The sequence below is a fragment of the Pseudorasbora parva genome, chromosome 9 (genome assembly GCF_024679245.1).
Source record: "Pseudorasbora parva isolate DD20220531a chromosome 9, ASM2467924v1, whole genome shotgun sequence".
In the NCBI taxonomy this organism is placed as follows: domain Eukaryota; kingdom Metazoa; phylum Chordata; class Actinopteri; order Cypriniformes; family Gobionidae; genus Pseudorasbora; species Pseudorasbora parva.
Window position 1 is genome coordinate 438518 of NC_090180.1, and position 22091 is coordinate 460608.

Below are 22091 nucleotides of genomic sequence, written 5' to 3' on the forward strand. Positions count from 1 at the left end.
GCCCACGGCACAGGACAGCCCGTCTGAAGTTTGCCAAAAGGCACATCATGAACTCTCAGTCCATGAGAAACTAAATTCTCTGGTCTGATGAAGAAAAAACCCTCTTTGGCCTGAATGGCAAGTGTCACGTCTAGAGGAAACCACTCATCATCTGGCCAATCCCATTCCTTAAATAAAGCATGGTGGTGGCAGCATCATGATGTGGGGTTGCTTTGCAAGTACTCACAGTACTTGATAATAACTTGTAATTATCTTAAGGAGTGTGTAATGAGCTAAACTATAAGCCATTCTGATCAGCTCCTCAAGAAAACTTCTGACCTGTATGTTCATGTTGACTCCACACTATACAGCTGCTCAGTCTGTTCTTCTATTGCAGCTTTAAGGAGGAGCTTGCTTGAGACATCTTCTGTTTGACAATGCAGAGTTTAGTTGAAGAACAGTTTGTGCTGAGCTAAAACTTCCTCCTGCTCACCATCAACATGTTGCTCTTCTTAACTGGCCTGATCTCTTCTCTTATATGTAAGTATTCAGTTACAGGCAGGATATGTGTTTGTCTCTTCTCTTTGTTTTTATTAATAAGTGTGTTGCTTGCGTTAATTTGTTTAATGTATATTCAATTTCCATGGGTTTGATTCTTGATTTTGAAGGTGTCAGTTTTGCGAACATCACCCCAGTCCAGACGGAGGTTTATGAGAAAGAGGGAGAAAATGTTCCTCTGTCCTGTAACTACTCCTCAGCATCCACACTACAGTGGTATCGACAACATCCCGGATCGGCTCCAGAATTTCTCCTGCTCATTATACATTCCACAGGACAAGTTTCACGAAAGTCAGAAATTGTGGATCGAGACCCTCGATTCTCTGGAAAACTGAATAAGGAGAAAACCCAAACCTATCTGGAGATCTCCTCTGCTACAGTCTCAGACTCTGCGATGTATTACTGTGCCATGGAGCCCACAGTGGCAGGAAACACACACACACACTGTACAAAAACACCCACAACCACAACACTGTAGTTGCATGTCTTCATAAAATATCTGCAAATAAATAAAAGACGTATCCATATTTTAAATAAATATATTTGAAAGCCAGCAATAAATAAATAAATAAAACAGTTTTATGATATAGTATTAAAATTGTTATCATGGAAAAACTACCATACTAAAACTTTTAGTATTAGGCTTGCATGTATAAGAGTACACATGTATAACATTATGCTCAGCAGAAATACAGCACTTATGATATCACATCGCCCCCTGCTGGATATTGTAGGAACTGTTAACTCATTGAAACATTGGATATGTTTGATCTTTGTTGGACCTACAGATCTTAGAGAAATGCAGATGATGTTGACGTCATGACTTCCTGCTGTTATATTCACCTCAACACATTTAATGATCAACCTCTCGAGACACATTAACACTCTTCTGGTGTGATCAAGAGTCCAAATGGCCAGCCAACAAACGGAAACATATCTGGTGATTCTCTTTATAGCATCAGGTACAATCCACCGGTCCAACATTTTTGTGTGCTTATTCAATATATGTATATAAACAAATGTATCTGATTCAAAACTAATTGTATTACTTTCCTTCCAGGTGTAATCTGTCAGGATCGGATTGAACCCAGGGACTCGAGGACCAGTGTTGTCAGTACAGAAGGAGATTCTGTGACACTCGAGTGCTCGTACGATTCAACCAGCAGCTATGTTCTCCTTTATTGGTACAGACAGTTTACTAACACAGAGCCACAATTTGTGCTGGTGAAAGGCGGGCGTTCAGAGAGAAATGAGTATATACCAGACCAGCGATTTTCATCGCTTACATCCCAGACATCCACCTCACTGACCATCAAAAGTGTAACTCTGGCAGATTCAGCTCTCTATTATTGTGCTCTGAGAGTTAGAGCCCAGTGACACAAAGTGCCTGAGACGCTTTACAAAAACTCACACCGAAAACTTACTTTGAACAGTAAATTATCAAATGAATATCAAACCACACTTGTGTCTTTATAAACCACAGAGCCAAACTGCAGGATTTGGTAACACCTGCTGGAAATAAACAAAGAGATGCTTGTGGCGTACAGTAAACATAAGTTATTAATATGATTAATCGCATAATATGTGTGTGTAATGTGTATAATTATTTGTATATATAAATACACACACATGCATTTATATATATACTTAAGAAAAAAATGTTAGATTTACATGTTAAATGTTAGATTTTTTAAATATATAAATGAATGTGTGTTGAAATGTACATACTAATTATACTCATTTATATATTATGTAAACACAAACTTTTTTTATGCAATTAATCGTTTGACAGTCCTAAATATAATGTAATGTAATATAATAATGCAGTCTGATTAAACCCACAAAAATCATTTTGTATGAATGAAGACCTTTGTCTATCTTCATGCACTTTACAACAGTGTTTATTTAATGTTCCTTGTCTATTAAAATTTTAACTGCACAATTTTTGCATTTATATCAAATAATTGTGATTAGACGATTAATCAATAATCACTACAGGTCTGTGGCTGGCTGATGAAGACCAAAAGTAGAGAAATACTTCATAAGATGAGGAAGGAGGCGGCGCTTCCTGAGGCTTCAGATTCGTCTCTTGTCATGTTGTGTTATTTTGCTCTGCTTAGGCTCACAATGTTGCTGTACACAGTCATTTTAATCTTAACCCTTGCAGGTGAGTGTGTTTTCTTCACCAAGTGTGTGTGACTATTACTGAAAATAAGTTTTTTTTTTAATGCCAAGTTGTGGAAATCAACCTCTTTCTCCTGTTGTGTATTTTGCAGATGTCACTCATGCAGATGCCATTACCTCAGAACACACAGAAGTGCTTAGGCACGAGTCTGAGAACATAACTCTGTCCTGCAGCTTCTCCTCGGCATATCGTCTCCTGTGGTATCGGCAGCACCACACACACGCTCCCCAGTTCCTCATGCTCATCCAGCAAAGCTCTGGGAAAGTATTGCAGAGTTCAGACGAGCGTCTGTCGGGAAAACTGAACGCGGAGAAGAATCGTGTCTATTTGGAGATCTCCTCTTCCACCGTACGAGACTCAGCGCTTTATTTCTGCGCGCTGGAGCCCACAGTGACAGGAAGCACAACATTACTGTACAGAAACCTGACCTCATGAGATCTCAGCATTCACTGTCAGTTATGAGGAGGAGCTTCAAGCCATTTAAAGATCTCAGAGCCATCAGAGCCGAGCCATTTCAGGATAATGCTGCTCTTCACAATGATCCTGCTCGGGGCTGCTGGGAGTGAGTATATAACGCTATACTGCTTAAGTCTTAATAACACAATATTTAAGTATAACTACACTGCAAATGGTGTCAGACTTATGGACTTGCTTCTTCTAATTGTGTTCATTTTCAGGTGGCCGGTTTGAGAGCCTCATCACGTCTGAGCAAGCGGAGGTCTTTCATGAGGAGGGGGACATTATCACTCTGTCCTGCAGATACTCAACAGCGATTAGTTTGCAGTGGTACCGCCAAAACCCCAGATCAGCTCCTGAATATCTCTCATTAATCCTGCAAACCTCAGGGCGGGTCCAGCGTGCAGAGAATCTGGATTCTCGGTTTTCAGTGAGACTAAATGAAAAGAAAACCCATGTGTTTCTGGAGATCTCCTCCGCATCTGTATCAGACACTGCTCTGTATTACTGCGCTCTGGAGCCCACAGTCACAGGAAACACACACACACCATACAATAACCTGAGGAAACACAACACACACACCGTACAATAACCTGAGGAAACACAACACACACCATACAATAACCTGAGGAAACACAACACACACCATACAATAACCTGAGGAAACACAATACACACACCATACAATAACCTGAGGAAACACAACACACACACCATACAATAACCTGAAGAAACACAACACACACCATACAATAACCTGAGGAAACACAACACACACCATACAATAACCTCCCATTACAAAGCAGAAAACACACAGACCCAGTACAAACAGTTCCTTTTCTCTTTCCTTAATATTCTAGTTTGCAAAAAGTCTCCTCTTCTCCAAGCCAGACATCTCCCTAAATATGCAAATGCTATCAAGACTCTGAAGACAAACATGTCCTCCTAAAACCACTTCAGCCATTGCAACACTCAGACAATACACCAGTGTAATAGCCCGAACAATATACAGTAGAAAATATAAAAACTCCTGGACGATATGATAAAGTCCATCTGTTCTATGATTAATCTGCCATCTAGTGGTCCTTTAGGCTCGGTACACTGGACAGAAACACATGCAAGATCTTTCCTGAGGCTTTATTATATCATATCAAGCAGTAAAATGTAAAATAGAACTGCCATCTAATCAAAAATGACACAAATAGTTTATTTATATAAAAAATATATCGTTTTTTTTCTCCATCATCCCCTGAAGGAGTTCTGGTTCCTTGCCACCATTGCCTTTGGCTTTTGGCTTGCTCAGTTGGGGACACTAAATAATCAACTATATCACTGATCTGTCCACACTGACACTATATGATAAATGATATTAGCTGAATAACATCACCATTGACAGACGGATCAGTGCAGCATCTGCAGTAAAGTCGTCAATGTACCGGTCTGTGGTGGTGAAGAAGGAGCTGAGCCGTAAGGCGAAGGTCTCGCTTTACCGGTCAATCTACGTTCCTACTCTCACCTATGGTCATGAGCTGTGGGTCCTGACAGAAAGGACCAGATCCCGGATACAGGCGGCTGAAATGAGCTTTCTCCGCAGGGTGGCTGGGCGCTCCCTTAGAGATAGGGTGAGAAGCTCGGTCACTCGGGAGGAGCTCAGAGTAGAGCCGATGCTCCTCCACATCGAGAGGAGCCAGCTGAGGAGGCTCGGGCATCTGTTTTGGAGCCTCCTGGATGCCTTCCCTGAGGAGGTGTTCTGGGCACGTCCCACCGGGAGGAGGCCCCGGGGAAGACCCAGGACACGCTGGAGGGATTATGTGTCCCGGCTGGCCTGGGAACGCCTCAGGGTTCCCCCGGAGGAGCTGGAGTTGGCTAGCGAGAATGAAGTCTGGGCATCTCTGCTTAGACTGTTAGACTGCTTAGCCCCCACGACCCGGCCCCGGATAAGCGGAAGATGATGGATGGGTGGATGGATGGATGGATGGATGGGTGGATGGATGGATGGACATCACTGTTTTAACCATAGCGGCTGTACAGACAAATCAAATTCTGTTGCATTATCTTCCTGTTAACACTGTGAAGCTGCTTTGAAACTATTGGACCAAACATTGAATAAAAGAAATCAAAAGCAAGAACCAGTTTATGCACAAATAAGTGCAATGATTAATTTGATGTAAATGTTGGACCAAATGTTTACCAAGTTGATCAGTGAATTGACACTGTGAACATAATTTCTTGATTTCTGAAGGGAAACTCATCTTCCTGAGCTTCTCTTTGGTCCTGAGTCTGATTTAGGGAGACGTTCATGATCATGAGAATGAGAATGATCCTGCATTTCCACTTTACACCAGCAGGAGCACACAGCGTGAGTGGGTTGTGTTGTGTGGAAGGAAACTCAACCCTGATATTCAGAGAACGGTCTCTGTCTGTCAGGTCTGAGTTTAGCTGGGGCTTTAGATGTCTAAAGCGGATCGTTCAGGTCAATCATGAGGACTTGGCTGAGGGATATCCTTATTGTTTTATTCTGTCTAGGTGATGTTTATTTACTGTTTATTTTATTATTGAATGAGAATGTTGTTTGGGATTGTGATGAGAGGCGGTTAAATCCTGAACTGTGTGTGTTCTCCACAGAATGCAGAGGACAACACACTGTAGGTCATCCAACCACAGCTCCAGCCTTCCTGGGAGAGACCGCGACCCTGATCTGTGAATATAACACAACAGACACAATGCCTGCTCTGCTGTGGTACAGGCAAACTCAGCATCTGCCTCCAGAGTATATATTAGTAAGACACAATCTTGGGAACGGAAGTAATTCCAAACACTTCCCCAACAAGCGCTTTCAGTCCCGGCTGGATTGGGGAAAGATTACACTGACGGTCCTGGACCTGCGTGTGTCTGACTCTTCTGTGTACTTCTGTGCTCTGAGACCCACTGTGAACACAGGATATTGAGTTCTCTGACAGAAACCTGAACCCCACTGCACATGGTTTGATGCCATGCTCTCTTTCTCTTAAAAATAAAGCTTCCAAAAGGGTTTTTTCTTTGCAGTGATTTTATAGAAGAATTATTTTTGGTTCCCCAAAGAACCTTTCGCTGAAGCATTTTTCCTTAAAGCGAAGAACTTTGTAATAATCTGAAGAAGCTCTTTTTATAGAACCTTTTTGTGTAAAGGAAAGGTTACATGAATATTTAACGTTCTCAATGAGACAATCAATGCCAATAAAGAACCTTAATTGATGACAAAACTGCTGATATATATATAAAAAACATAAAATATATAATATAGAAATTTTCTGGTTCACATTATGAAATTAAACCTTTGCTCCAGATTAAAACTTCTGTCCTACCGATGTGATATTAAACTAACCTAAAATGTGAGACAGAGGTCAGTAACGCAGTTACTGTAACACTGATTTAAAATCTGTCATTGTTAGATTGTTCTGCTCTATGGACAGCGTTATAAACTTTATATATATATAACATTATTGAGCTAGGAAACATACACCAATCAGGCATAACATTATGAGCACCTTCCTAATATTGTGTTGGTCCCCCTTTTGCTGACCCGTCTCTAATGGACTCCTCTAGACCCCTGAAGGTGTGCTGTGGTATCTGGCACCAAGATGTTAGCAGCAGATCCTTTAAGTCCTGTAAGTTGCGAGATGGATCGGGCTTGTTTGTTCGGCTCATCCCACAGATGCTCGATTGGATTGAGATCTACGGAATCTGGAGGCCGAGTCGACGCCTCAAACTGGTTGTTGTGCTCCTCAAACCATTCCTGAAGCATTTGTGCTTTGTGTCAGGAGCATTATCCTGCTGGAAGAGCCACAGCCACCAGAATACCGTTTCCATGAAAGGCTGAACATGGTCTCAGCAATGCTTAGGTAGGTGGAGCGTGTCAAAGGAACATCCACATGGATGGAGGACCCAAGGTTTCCCAGCAGAACATTGGCCAAAGCATCACACTGCCTCCGCCGGCTCGCCTTCTTCCCATAGTGCATCCTGGGGCCATGTGTTCCCCAGGTAAGCCACACACACACACACACACAAACCCGGCCATCCACGTGATGTAGAAGAACACGTGATTCCTCAGACCAGGCCACCTTCTTCCATTGCTCCGTGGTCCAGTTCTGATGCTCACGTGCCACTGTTGGTGCTTTCGGCGGGGTCAGAGGTCACCCTGACTGGTCCATACGCCTCAAACTGAGCTGCTCTGTGTATTCTGACAGCTTTCTATCAGAACCAGCATTAACTTCTGGAGCAGTTTGAGCTCCAGTAGCTCGTCTGTTTGATCGGACCCCACGGGCCAGCCTTCGCTCCCCACGGTCATCAATGAGCCTTGGCCGCCCATGACCCACCAACTAAGAGGAGCCGTGATGAAGCGATGTTAGCCGTGTTATTCAATTCACATGTCAGTGGTCATGTTAGGCCTGATTTTGTATCTCGGCTACATTAATTTACATTACATTTATATTAGACCACTGGAAATGACAAGAACATCAATCAATGAGTTTATAACAGCCCTTCAAATTCTGAATAGAGTCTATAGCATCCGGTGGCACATGCCAGTGACATCACTGTACTGTGATTGGCTGTTGAAATCAGTGACATCACTGCACTGTGATTGGCTGTTGAAAGCACAGAGAGCTCCAGTTGTCTGAAGGAGGCTGTTGGTAGTTCTGCAATCCTCAGAGGAAACTGTCATTTAAACAATGTCTTTTTGTTTGTTACTAGTTGTTTTAATGGCATTCATTGGTAAGATTTCTGTTCTATACATACATTTGCTTTCTGTATGTGCATATTTGATGCTAACTTTAGTGGATTTGGAACATTTACATTAATGAACTGAGTTGAATCAATGATAAATGAGATACTTTCTGTAGAGCTCCTTTACAAAGCTGAAGTAATTTCATAAATGATTAATTTTGCAACACTGTTTATTTCTGTAAAGCTGCTTTGAAACAATCTAAAGTGTTATGAATGTGACTTGCTGTAAATTGCTAATTCAACATTATTCTCAGGTGCCAGTGAACAAGACAGCATTACTCCAACATCTCCTGCTGTCCATACAAAGGACAAAGAAAAAGCGACTATTTCTTGTAAATACCAGTACACGGTGTCAATGAATAACCTACAGTGGTATCGACAACAGCCCAACTCTGCTCCAGAATTCCTGATTCTAATCATGGAGTCGGGACAAATCCAGAACGCTACGCCTCCTCACCCTCGGCTGACAGCCTCGGTGAATAAAGGAAACAAGACGGTGAATCTGGAACTCTTCCCTGCAGAAGTGGAGGACTCTGCCATGTATTACTGTGCACTGCAGCCCACAGTGGCAGGAAACTCTATCTGCACATACACAAACCTGCTCAAAGCTGAACGGGTGAGATGTGAGAGAGCATGAGATCAGAGAGTCTGCACACACACCACTAGAGGACAGCACTTATCATGACCCTCGTGTGAGTAAAGTTAAAAAGATGCACGCGAGACTACACAGCAACACACATCAACACCTGAAGGGCCTGAGAACAGAAGATCAGGCAGGATGAGGACAGCACTAGTGCTAACTCTCATCGCTACTTCAGGTATTACCTATAAAGCATGAGTTTTTAATATGAATGTATCATTTCAAAGCTTAATGACACTTTGTATTTCCTTTCCAGTAGCTCTTGGTGATCGCATTGGACCAGATGAAGCTGTTGTTATAAGAAAAGAAACCGACCGGGTGACATTGAGTTGCTCATATGAAACAAGCAGTGAATATGTTGATCTTTATTGGTACAGACAGTTTCCTAACAGTGAGCCACAGTATTTACTGTGGAAAGGTGCGCGATCAAGAGATGACTTTGGTAATATACCACCTTATTTTGAATCGTCTACATTCAGATCGTCCACTGAACTGATTATTAAAGCCGTGGCTCTGTCAGATTCAGCTCTCTATTACTGTGCTCTTTGGAAGGACCCAGTAATTCAAATTATATAAGAAGCTGTACAAAAACACACTCTCTTTGAACTCACAAACATCAAAGTATTACCAAACCCAGATGAATTATCTGTCATAAGCATTACTGTATGTGGGCACACCTGCAACGTATATTGTAACCAAAACCAGAAGAGTAATAGATTTATTGAAGGCGCATTTGTTCTGTGAACAAAGTGTAGAAATGCAGATCATGTAGACATCCAGTGCGGTTTCTATAATATCTTCATACTGACCAACATCTGATATAGGCTCATTCATCTCAAATGTACTCACTCTGAAAGATGCAATCCTTGTTGTTAGTATTAGAGTGAACCCACAATGAGCTCCAGGTATGAAACGTGTTACTAAAACATAATGTCTGTTTCCTAAGGTCATATTATGGGCTGGTTTCACAGCATTAGGGCTTAGTTCAGTTAGGACAATTAAAGGGTTAGTGAAAATGTTAAAATTAAAATTCTGTCAATAATTAATTCCTCCTGTGGTTGGCCAGCCGTCAGAACTCTGTTCATCTTCACACACAGATGAAGATATTAGTGTTGAAATCCGATGGCTCAGAAAGGCCTTCATTGACACCACCTCAAATAAAGATTCAAACGGTTATGAATCAGTGTATTGATTCATGATTCGGATCGCGTGTCAAACTGCTGAAATCACGTGACATTGGCGATCCGAATCATGAATCGATTCCCTGATTCATAACCGTTTGAATCTTTATTTGAGGATTGAACACAAATGCGGAAGAGAAGCCAATGCTGAATAAAGTCGTAGTTTTTGTTATTTTTGGACCCAAATGTATTTTGGATGCTTCAAGAGACTCTAATTAACCCACTGATGTCTCATATGGACTACTGTGATGATGTTTTTATTCCCTTTCTGGACATGGACAGTATAGTGTGCATACACTTGCATACGCTCTCGGACTAAATATAAAATATCTTAAACTGTGTGTGAAGATGAACGGAGGTCTTACGGGTGTGGAGCGACATTAGGGAGAGGAGTTAATGACAGACATTTCATTTCTGGCTGAACTAACCCTTTAACTTTAAGGTTACTTTTATCAAGTAAACTACACATATACAGCATGTTATATGAATGTGTTTTTGGAACAGAGGGGGAAACGGTCTCATTCGCAGCAGATATATGCTGCCCATCATAAATCATTCAAAGCATGAGAATGACAGAGTTGGAGGAGAACACTGGACAATGTGACAGAATGGACTATATTCGCCTGTATTTGCAATACATGACACACACCACTAGAGGACAGCCCTTCTCATGACTCTCATGTGTGTAAAGTTAAAAAGATGCACGCGAGACTACACAGCAACACACATCAACACCTGAAGGGCCTGAGTACAGAAGATCAGGCAGGATGAGGAGAGCACTAGTGCTAACTCTCATCGCTACTTCAGGTATTACATATAAAGCATGAGTTTTTAATATGAATGTATCATTTCAAAGCTTAATAACACTTTGTATTTCCTTTCCAGTAGCTCTTGGTGATCGCATTGGACCAGATGAAGCTGTTGTTATAAGAAAAGAAACCGACCGGGTGACATTGAGTTGCTCATATGAAACAAGCAGTGAATATGTTGATCTTTATTGGTACAGACAGTTTCCTAACAGTGAGCCACAGTATTTACTGTGGAAAGGTGCGCGATCAAGAGATGGCAAGAGTCATATACCAGATCCTTATTTTGAATCGTCTACATTCAGATCGTCCACTCAACTGACTATTAAAGCCGTGGCTCTGTCAGATTCAGCTCTCTATTACTGTGCTCTTTGGAAGGACCCAGTAATACAATAAGAAGCTGTACAAAAACACACACTCTTTGAACTCACAAACATCAAAGTATTACCAAACCCAGATGAATTATCTGTCATAAGCATTACTGTATGTGGGCACACCTGCGACTGATACAGTAGCCAAAACCAGAAGAGTAATAGATTTATTGAAGCTGCATTTGTTCTGAACACGGCAAAGTGTAGAAATGCAGATCATGTAGAAATCCAGTGCGGTTTCTATAATATCTTCATACTGACCAACATCTGATATAGGCTCATTCATCTCAAATTTACTCACTCTGAAAGATGCAATCCTTGTTGTTAGTATTAGAGTGAACCCACAATGAGCTCCAGGTATGAAACGTGTTACTAAAACATAATGTCTGTTTCCTAAGGTCATATTATGGGCTGGTTTCACAGCATTAGGCCTTAGTTCAGTTAGGACATTTAACACATGCATGGTCAAAAGAGAGAGAGGTAACACCCCGGATGTTAAATTATAAGCTCAAATATATATAAATAATATAACATTACAAGATGTTTATTGTAAACATAATGTTCAGCTTTTAATGGGGCAGCAAAGATATGATAGATACGAAAGAACAAGATAGGCTTCTAATAATCGTTCAGTGCACAAAACCATAATATGAAACCATGGGCGTCGGAAGCAAATAAAATGTTAGAATGTAATTTACATTAAATACAAATATACTGCCATTTACTAAACGATTCATTGTGCCAGACAAAATTACGGAAATCAGTGAGCTATTTACCGTGGCTATAGTGTAGAGTTACGATGCATGTCATCAAGTTTTGAAGCAAATTGATCAGCGGTTCAAATCCGCCTTTTGCCACAATCGCTCTACTCCCGACCTAGTGGCTCCTCCCTCCTCACTACCCTTGACGACGGGCAAGCCAGGGGGTATGAAGGTCTACCGCCGGTGAAGCGGGCCATCGTGATGCAACTGCGTCCAGCGGCCGCTTCCAGGACCAGACCTGAAGCTCCCGCCCGAGGCCTGTGGAGTCTCTTCCGGTCTGACTGCGAGGGCCTTCAAGTCTTGTGACAAGGCTGCGTCCGTCCTGCATGCCATGGTGCTGCTTCAGGTGCACCAGGCCCAAGCACTCATGGACATGCATAAGGGTAGTCCTGGCCCAGAGCTCCTCCGGGACCTCCGGGCGACGAAAATCTCGGCCCGTGCTATTGGCCAGGCGATGTCCACCTTGGTGGTCCGCGAGCGGCATCTCTGGCTCAACCTGGCCAAAATGAAGGAGACCGATTAGACTCGGTCCCTGGACTCCCCTATGCCGTCGGCTGGGTTGTTTGGCGTCGCGGTCGAGACCTTTGCACAGCAGTTCTCGGCCGCCCAGACGGAGGCCATCCGGGACATCCTGCCCCGGCGGGCCGCTGTTGCCTCCACTCTGCCGCCGGTTGCAGCACCTTTGCCTGCCGTCGCCGACGACGTCCGCCCGCCGCTGCCCCGCTCCCGCCCCTGCCCAGCAGCAGCCACCACCCGGGCGTAGGCATGGAGCCGGCCATGGGCAGGACCAGCATGCTCAGGCCGCTGCCAAGCTAGGTGGCAAGCACCGTCACAAGAGACCCTGAGACGGGCCGCCTGGAGATGAAGGAGACGCTCTACAGGAAGTGGCAGCAGCATCACTTACTCCCCCTGGTGGAGGGCCGAGGGGGTATTTGTGTTTAACATCTGTTCCAAGGCTGTGGTGTAGCCTCGTCCGGGGCGCTGGCTCGTGGCACCTCGCTGACAGATATTTGTAGAGCTGCGGGCTGGGCGACACCCAACACGTTCGCTAGATTGTATAGCCTACGTGTAGAGTCGGTATCTAACGACTATTCTTTAGTCGTTCGGCAACCCTGCAGTCAGAACCACTGTAGGCGATACACCCTTACATATCTAAAGTTAAATTTTGCGCAATTCAACACGACAGCGATCAACTTGAGCTAAGCATATCGAGTATTTATCATCTCTACTAATGGCTAAGTGTATAATATTGTAACTTTATGCTAAGTAATGCTATGCTATATTAGGCAGCTACACGTGCTAGTGATACATGCTTCATGAAAACATAAACCAAATAAATGTATAATCAAAATGAAAGATTACCTGTCCAGCAGAAATACAGCCGTCAATGAGTCGTTTATCAGCCCCTTTAGGTCCCTCAGTTCTCAACATCATTGGAAAGCCACGCCCATATTTACTCACCTTTAATTTCTTTGTTTATCCAAAGACTTCTTGTGCATTGCCTTTACATGCAGGCCTACTGTCTTCTTCTTTTTTTTGCATTGTTTGCCTTCGCTGACTGCAAAACCCGGCACCGTGCATTTTGAATGCTTTTGCTCTTCCTAGGGGCGCGCGCATGTGGGCGGATCCTGTAGCGAAAGCTGTGGTTGCCATGGTAGCGAGAGAGAGTGACAGTCGTCCAAACCAATCATTTGTTTCGTCCCGAACTAAAATAATGAGTGGTGTTTATTGCAGATTAAACAGTCTAGAGTTACTTTATTTTATATTTGTATACTCTCTTTTTCAGAGTACTTACATTTTAATTATGTATTGACATATAAAGAAAGTTTAAACAAATTTGGACAAAAGTGTTTTAGATCATTACCCTACCCACTACCTTACCTTTAAGTGAAGTACGTGTTCCGTGAGTTTCATTATCAGCACATGACATTCTCCGCTGTTAAAAAAATAAATGAAATGTTCAAAAACACATCACTGCCAAAAGTTTCTGCCCAAACTTCACGGGCCGTTTAAATGTTTAAACCCAGAGGCATATCTTAACTTTAAGGTTACTTTTATCATGTAAACTACACATATACCGCATGTTATATGCATGTGTTTTTGGAACAGAAGGGAAAACGGTCGCATATGCAGCAGATATATACTGCCCATCATAAATCAAAACACGAGAATGACAGAGTTGGAGGAGAACACCAGAAAATCTGACAGAATGGACAATATTCACCTGTATTTGCAATACATGAGCCGCGGTTTAACCAGGTCAATATATTCAGATCTGTCAGGTGTTCTAATAATTTTGGCCACCACGGTAAGTTTGGGCTTTGAGTTTTTTTGCTGTAAGTTTCAGTGGTCTAAAATAAAATAAAATCAGTATATACACCTTAAATGTCTTATGTTTGTTCTGCTAATGACGTAGAGGCTGTCTCTAAAGCTGGACCCCAGCTCTAACCCTAAAGTGTGTGTGTTTGGGGTCAGTAGGAGGGGCTTCCGTGTGCTGACTCCATCTAGGCCATCCTGAGGATGTGGTTTAGACATAGATTAGCTACAAACAGAGCTGTCAGTCACAGCATCAGCCGGAACAATGCTCCTCTGTTTACTTGGCCTGCTGTCTACATTCAGAGGTGAGTAGCTCAATATTTCTTCATTTTTAATAACTTCCATCTTGTAACCACAAACCTTTCAGCTTTTACATGATGATATCTTTATTATCTCTGTTCAATAAATCCTCCAGAGGTCAGTTTCAAGAAGATCAGCCAAGATACAAGACCCTAATGAACCTACACAAATACTAATTTATCTTTTTCAGGTGGCATTTGTGGAGATCTCATCACTCCTGTCCAAACTGAGGTTTATATGAAGAGTGGGGATAAAGTCACGTTGTCTTGCAACTATTCTTCAGGCCTTTCTCTGTATTGGTATCGTCAATATCCAAGGTCCATTCCACAGTTCCTTCTTCTAATACTACAAAACAGCCGGGAGTCTGAGATCGTGGAGCCGGGTATGTCAGTGAAGTTAAATGAAAAGCAAAGCTCAGTGGATCTGGAGATCTCCTCAGTGAAAGTCTCAGACGCTGCAGTGTACTACTGTGCGTTGAAGCCCACGGTGAGAGGAAACCCGACAGCGCCGTACAAAAACCTGAATCTGGCCTGACAAAGGGTATTTAAGGACTGAAAAATATACTAATCCTCTTGAATGTACATGTTGACCTGTTCTGATCACACTCTAGTTACGTATTTTAAATTAGATTCCATTTGTAAAGTTAAAAAAGTGCTTCTAAAGCATTTATTAATCTTAGGTAATGTTAATTTCAGCCTTTACCAATACATTATTAAAATCTAAAGTTGAATCTGTTAATATTATTCAATGGATTGAGCTAAACTGAGCTGAACTAATGCATTTTTTTTCTATAATGTTCGTTAATGCATTAACACATGTTAACTTATTGTTAAGTGTTACCACTTTTTAAAATCTATTCATTGGTGAAACTACTGTATGGCCGACCAATGTGATTCCAGTATTGTATTAGATTAAAACGAGAGAATCATAACCTTTGTGTCTTTGCGCATTTTTAAGAGAGGTCAAAATGAATTATGTCTTAAAATGAATTGTTCCACTGTTCGTTTCTCTTTTTGTGTATGGAGTAATGAATCTGATGATGATATTCAGATATACAAGCAGAGATTGTAATTTAACACAGAACAACACATTTTAAAATATTTGATGGATGCTAATTATGTCTATGCCCTGATAAGAATTAATATATATATATATATATATATATATATATATATATATATATATATATATATATATATATATATATATATATATATATATTGCAGGATGTAGTTCTCAGAAATGAGTCTGAATGGGTGCGAATGTTTTAATTCTCACTGTTTTTATTTTTATTTTTTAACACTGACCTTCTACAATTCTTGTTTGTTTACACTGAATAAATTACAAGTTGTTGTAGTTTTATACAGTGTGGTTATTTGTAATGCTTGTATGGTCTAAAAAAGTCCCTTCATGTTTACAGGGCCCTATTGATCTTTAAACTGGTCAAAGGATCAAAGAGCCTGTCTGGATAGCAAACCAACATTGAAATACTGTCAAATCAATGTTAATGTGTCAGTGTTAACTGCCCTGAATTTACATCACGCTTGTATTAATGTTGATATATATATATTTTTATTATTTCATCCAAAAATCATTGGTAATGGCATTGAATCAATGTTTCAACATGATATTAGTTCAGAAAAGGAAACACAACAATTACAACTTGTGTAGGTGAACTCAAAATTCAACTATTTGAATAAAATCTATTGATCACGTTGATCACTGTTGGTCATTGATGAGATCCGTGAATTATTCTACTTTACGATGCTGAACACTTCATCACCTGGGGGGTATTCTAGAAAGCTTGTGTGACATACCCGGTGTGTTTAAGAGGAAGTTAGCGGTTAACCTCAACTTTCAGTTTCCAAAAACAGAGGTAACTTTCAGGGTATGCAAGAAGGTAATGTTTAAATGTTAATTCAAATTGATGGATCTGCATTCAATTAATTAGCATCAAACAAACAATATAACCCTTATTCACAGTGAATAAAGAATACTTATTGAACAAAGAGATTGAAACAATTATTGCAAAACAACCAAATACAGGTCAATGTCGTAAAGTAGGTTATGTAAATCGCCATTAGGTAGATGGCACACTTCTTCTTTGTGTCTGTTTCAATGGGGAATCATCGATTTGTCACTCTGTTGAGATTGTCTTGTGTGTTAACCGGGAACATGCTCTGAGTTGGCTCAACTTACTCACAGATGCGTTTTGGAACCAGAATACCTCGAGTAAGCAAGGTTTGGGTTAATCAAACGAGAGTGTAAGGTATGTGACGGTAAGATAACCTTGCTTTCTGGAATACACCCCAGATCATCTCTGTTTCTGGATTTCTTTGCAACAAATTATGTTTTGGTAAACACTGACCAAAGACCAAACTAAAGCAAACACTGATCACCATAATGGTGACCAAGCATTCAATAAAGACATATTGTCTTATTTTATCTTCAGTTGATTGCAGGCTGTGTGACTTTATGTCAGCTGCAGTTGTTGTGTTTATTTTTCCGACCTGTAAGGTTGCCAGAATAATAATCTTACACGGTGTGTTAATAGGCCAGAGGAGAACTGGCACCCCGACTGAGTCTGGTTTCTCCCAAGGTTTATTTTTCTCCGTCATGCCCCGATGGAGTTTTGGTTCCTTGCCACTGTCGCCTTTGGCTTGGCTTGCTCAGTTGGGGACACTAAAAATATGATTAAAGTTATTCAACTTATTATACAAATAAAATATATGAATTAGGTCTTATTTAATTCTATAAACTATAATACTGATCTGCCAACATTGTCGCTATATGATAAATTAAAATAAGATGATAACATCACTGTTTTCTCCAGTACGACTGTACAGCCAAATCTAATTTTGTCGCAATATTATCCTGTTTGACACTGAAGCTGCTCTGACACAATCGTGATTGTAAAAGCGCTATATAAATAAAGTTGATTGATTGATTGATTTTTCTGAACTAACATCACATTGAAACAATGCCATTACCAATGATTTTTCTGGTGAAATTTCACCAATTTTAACATTAACTGTGGGTGCAAATGTGATGTTGATGTAGTGCAGTTAACACTGCTACATTAGCGTTGATTTGACATTATTTCGATGGTGGCTCGCTATCTGGGTTTGCATTCGCTCCTGTCAGAGATGAGAACTGCAACATTGGGAACATGTGAGTATGTCCCCCTCTGTAGGCACACCCTTGAGTCAGGAGGTGGCGCTTTCTGATCAGCTTGACTTGGTTTGACTTTGGCTTGTTTTCTGTTGGCGAATTGAGTCACTTTCACTCTGTCTAGTGCATCAACCAACATGTGCCTTCTAGTCTTTGTGATTTTGGTTCTTCATACAGGTGAGATTTCATTAATTTCTCAGTATTATTGACTTCAATGATTTAATAATCGTATTGATCAGATTATTTTACTGCTTCTCATAGGAAACATCCTGGCAAACACGATAACGGCTCATGATTCTGTAAAACATGTTTTAGAGGGTGAAAGCGTAACTCTCAAGTGTAACTACAGTGGAGTCCCTGATACTCTCCAGTGGTATGCTGAACATCCCGGATCGACACCACAGTTCCTCCTCTACATCTATGAAAGTGGGCTAGTGAGTGAAAACATACCACAGCATTTGACGCCAATAATTCATAAAAACACAAAGCGTGTGGATCTGAAGATCTCCCCTGCATCTGTGTCAGACTCTGCTCTGTATTACTGCGCTCTGAGGCCCACAGTCACAGGAAACACACACACACCATACAATAACCTGAGGAAACACACACACACACACACACACACACCATAAAATAACCTGAGGAAACACACACACACCATACAATAACCTGAGGAAACACACACACACACACCATACAATAACCTGAGGAAACACTTCCCTAGTACTTAAGCGAGCTCTTAACACATTATACTCCATCACGTCTATTGCGGTCTCAAAACTCTGGCCATGGACATGACCAGCTCATCCTGGAGTGTCTGCTGAGATCGAGTCAATTAAATTCCCCCAGTAAACGTAGATCCGACACGACATCCTCAATAAACCCATCTCTGGCGTGACGACTCCAATCTTATGAATAATCTTATGTATATCTATTTATCTAATATGACTTAAGACCTGCAATGTTGCCAGAATAATAATCATAAACTGTTAGTTCATCGGCCAGAGGAGAACTGCCCCCCTGACTGAGTCTGGTTTCTCCATCATCCCCTGAAGGAGTTCTGGTTCCTTGCCACTGTTGCCTTTGACTTTTGGCTTGCTCAGTTGGGGACACTAAATAATCAACTATATCACTGATCTGTCCACATTGACACTATATGATAATTGATAGATTATTGATTAGCTGAATAACATCACCTTTTTCTCCAGGGCTGCTGTACAGCCGAATCAAATTCTATTGCAATATCTTCCTGTTAACACTGTGAAGGTGCTTTGAAACAATTGGACTTGTAAAAAGCGCTATGTAAGTAAAGGTGACTTGACTTGGCAATAACCTGAGGAAACACAGTTGAAGTTGAGCACTGTGATAGTTTTCAACAAAATACTTTATATCTGTGCATTGCTGTGCTTCTATTATTTTGATTAATGTATTTTATCACACAGAGTAAAACGTTGTTGAGCTGCATCTCCTAATCTTATAAGTTTTGGTTGTGGCTTCTTTTTGTTCAAGAAACACTTTATTTTTAGCAGTTCTAGTTTGAGCTGATATCCATCTGTAACTGCATTAGTGCAGAGGCATCACCAAACCTGATATGGGTTACAGACAAATGAGCAGATGAGGAGTGTGTGGTGAAACCTGCAGGTGTCTGACACTAAAATAGACCTGTACGTTAAAGCTATACATCCAGTGTATGTGCAAAAGGGAAACACTTGAGATAAAGTGATTAGAAATGGGTTAACCCTAACCTATAAACCCTAACCTCTTAAAATATTGACAAAAGAAAATTCTAAAAATAGTTAAATCTAACCAGTATTATTATCGTGTTGAGTTCTTATTATTTTGAATAATGACGCAGCAAGGCAAGATGGGCAGAGGATCACCAATTCCCCCAATGCTGCGGCGGACAATAGTGGAGCAATATCAGAAAGGAGTTTCTCTGAGATAAAAACTGCACAGAGTTTGAAGTTATCATCATCTACAGAGCATAATATCATCCAAAGTTTCAGAGAATCTGGAACAATCTCTGTGTGTAAGGTTCAAGGCCGGAAAACCAAACTGGATGGCCGTGATCTTCAGCCCTTAGACGGCACTGCATCACATACAGGAATGCTACTGTAATGGACATCACAACATGGGCTCAGGAATACTTCCAGAAAACATTGGTAAACACAATCCAGCGTGCCATTCGCCGTTGCGGGCTAAACCTCTACAGGTCAGAATAGAAGCCATATCTAAACATGATCCAGAAGCGCAGGCGTTTCCTCTGGGCCAAGGCTCATTTAAAATGGACTGTGACAAAGTGGAAAACTGTTCTGTGGTCAGACGAATCAAAATGTGAAGTTCTTTTTGGAAAACTGGGATGCCATGTCATCTGGACTAAAGAGGACAAGGACAACCCAAGCTGTTCTCAGCGCTCAGTTCAGAAGCTGCATCTCTGATGGTCTGGGGTTCATGAGTGTGTGTGGCATGGGCAGCTTACACATCTGGAGAGGCTTCATCAATGCTGAAAGGTCTATCCAAGTGGCCCCACTTTATATTAGGTGGCCTTAAGTACAATGTACTTACTGTGTTCAAATTGTATTGCAAAACACCTTTGCTGATATCGAGGTGGGATAAGGGTAGGGTTAGAGACAGGTGTGGTGGTGTGGGTCAGTTTAAGGGTAGGGTTAGAGACAGGTGTGGTTGTGTGGATCAGTTTAAGGGTAGGGTTAGGGACAGGTGTGGTGGTGTGGGTCAGTTTAAGGGTAGGGTTAGAGACAGGTGTGGTGGTTTGGGTCAGTTTAAGGGTAGGGTTAGGCGTAAGGGAAGTGACAACTGTGTTATTACAAATGTAACTACAGAAAATAATTACAGACATAATTACATGGATTGCATTTTTATATAGCGCTTTCAACGGACCCTATGGCCATCCAAAGCGCTTTACATGTTTGCCTCACATTCACCCATTCATACACCAACGGCGGTGTAAGCCATGTAAGGCACCATCCAGCTCGTCGGGAGCAGCTGGGTTTCAGTCTCTTGCTCATGGACACCTCTACACTTGGTCAGGTGGAAGCAGGGATTGAACCACCAACCTTCCGAGTTGTAGAGAACCTACATGAACCACTGAGCCACTGCCGCCCATACATGCAGGTATTTTTTTTTAATGTAAGTACAATATAAAAACATGTATGTACACAGTAAGTGCATTGTATCAAATGATTAATTAAAATGTTAGTAAATAGTGGTTAAGGCCACCTAATATAAAGTGGGTCCATCCAAGTTCTAGAACAACATCCAGACGTCGTCTCTTTCAGGGAAGACCTTGCATTTTCCAACATGACAATGCCCGACCACATACTGCATCAGTTACAACATCATGGCTGCGTAGAAGAAGGATCCGGCACTGAAATGGCCAGCCTGCAGTCCAGATCTTTCACCATTAGAAAACATTTGGCGCATCATAAAGAGGAAGATGCGATAAAGAAGACCTAAGACAGTTGAGCAACTAGAAGCCTGTATTAGACAAGAATGGGACAACATTCCTATTCCTAAACTTGAGCAGCTTGTCTCCTCAGTCCCCAGACGTTTGCAGACTGATATAAAAAGAAGAGGGGATGACACACAGGGGTAAACATGGCTTTGTACCAACTTTTTGAGAAGTGTTGATGCCATAAAATTTAAAATCAACTTATTTTTCGCTTAAAATTATACATTTTCTCAGTTTAAACTTTTGATATGTCAACTATGTTGTAATCTGAATAAAATATTGAAATTTGATTTATGATGATTTCTAATATATGTGTGTTTTTATAGATATGTTTTCTAAAGCTTGTATTTGGTGGCCTGAGTGGTGACCGCTTGACGCTTGACATCAGAACATGTTGTCGTGTGTGTGGATTTTGGGGGATATCACACACCCCTAACCTGACATGAGTGCAGTAACAGTGCTTGCTTGATAAACCCGGCTTCCAGATATGGATTGAGCTTTCATTTTATATTATATTTTATTCATTTTATATTTTATTTACTGAAAGAATTATGGCGAATACTCTCTGGACCTCTGAGAGAAAGGACATGTTATCAGTATATTTTGGGAACATTTCTGGTTAGAACTGAAACTCACCAACTCCAGCCTTGGAGAGACTGTGTATGTGTGCAATATTCTGTGTTACAGCTCAGTGTTGAGCTGGATTACGGGCATCATGAGAAATGGGTGGACTTGTTATTCTGAATAAGCCTATTGGAATATGATGTCCATTCACATATTCAGCATTGATTTCACAATGTTTGATCTCACCCAAATAAAATCATGCCGTTTTCCTCACAGTTTCTCTTCCATTCATTTCTCAAAGTCAGTTTCATTGAAATATTGAATGCTCAGATGATGATACATGTGTGGGTGGAGCTGATGATGAGATGTGTGGGTGGAGCTGATGATGAGATGTGTGGGTGGAGCTGGTGATAATATATGTGTGGGTGGAGCTGATGATGAGATGTGTGGGTGGAGCTGATGATAATATATGTGTGGGTGGAGCTGGTGATGAGATATGTGGGTGGAGCTTTGAGAGATCATCATTTCTCAATCTCAATATTCACGCACACACACACACACTGTGCAGTC

The 22091-nt window shown here is 41.3% G+C and overlaps 1 gene segment (V, D, J or C); it reads left to right on the forward strand.

Moving 5' to 3' along the window:
• Window positions 1–7856: 7856 nt before the first annotated feature.
• On the forward strand, window positions 7857–12224 carry LOC137089381 (T-cell receptor alpha chain V region RL-5-like). The segment is given in 4 exon segments: window positions 7857–7930; window positions 8197–8558; window positions 9788–9838; window positions 11919–12224. Coding segments are annotated over 4 exon segments (762 nt in total).
• The last annotated feature ends 9867 nt before the right edge of the window (window positions 12225–22091 follow it).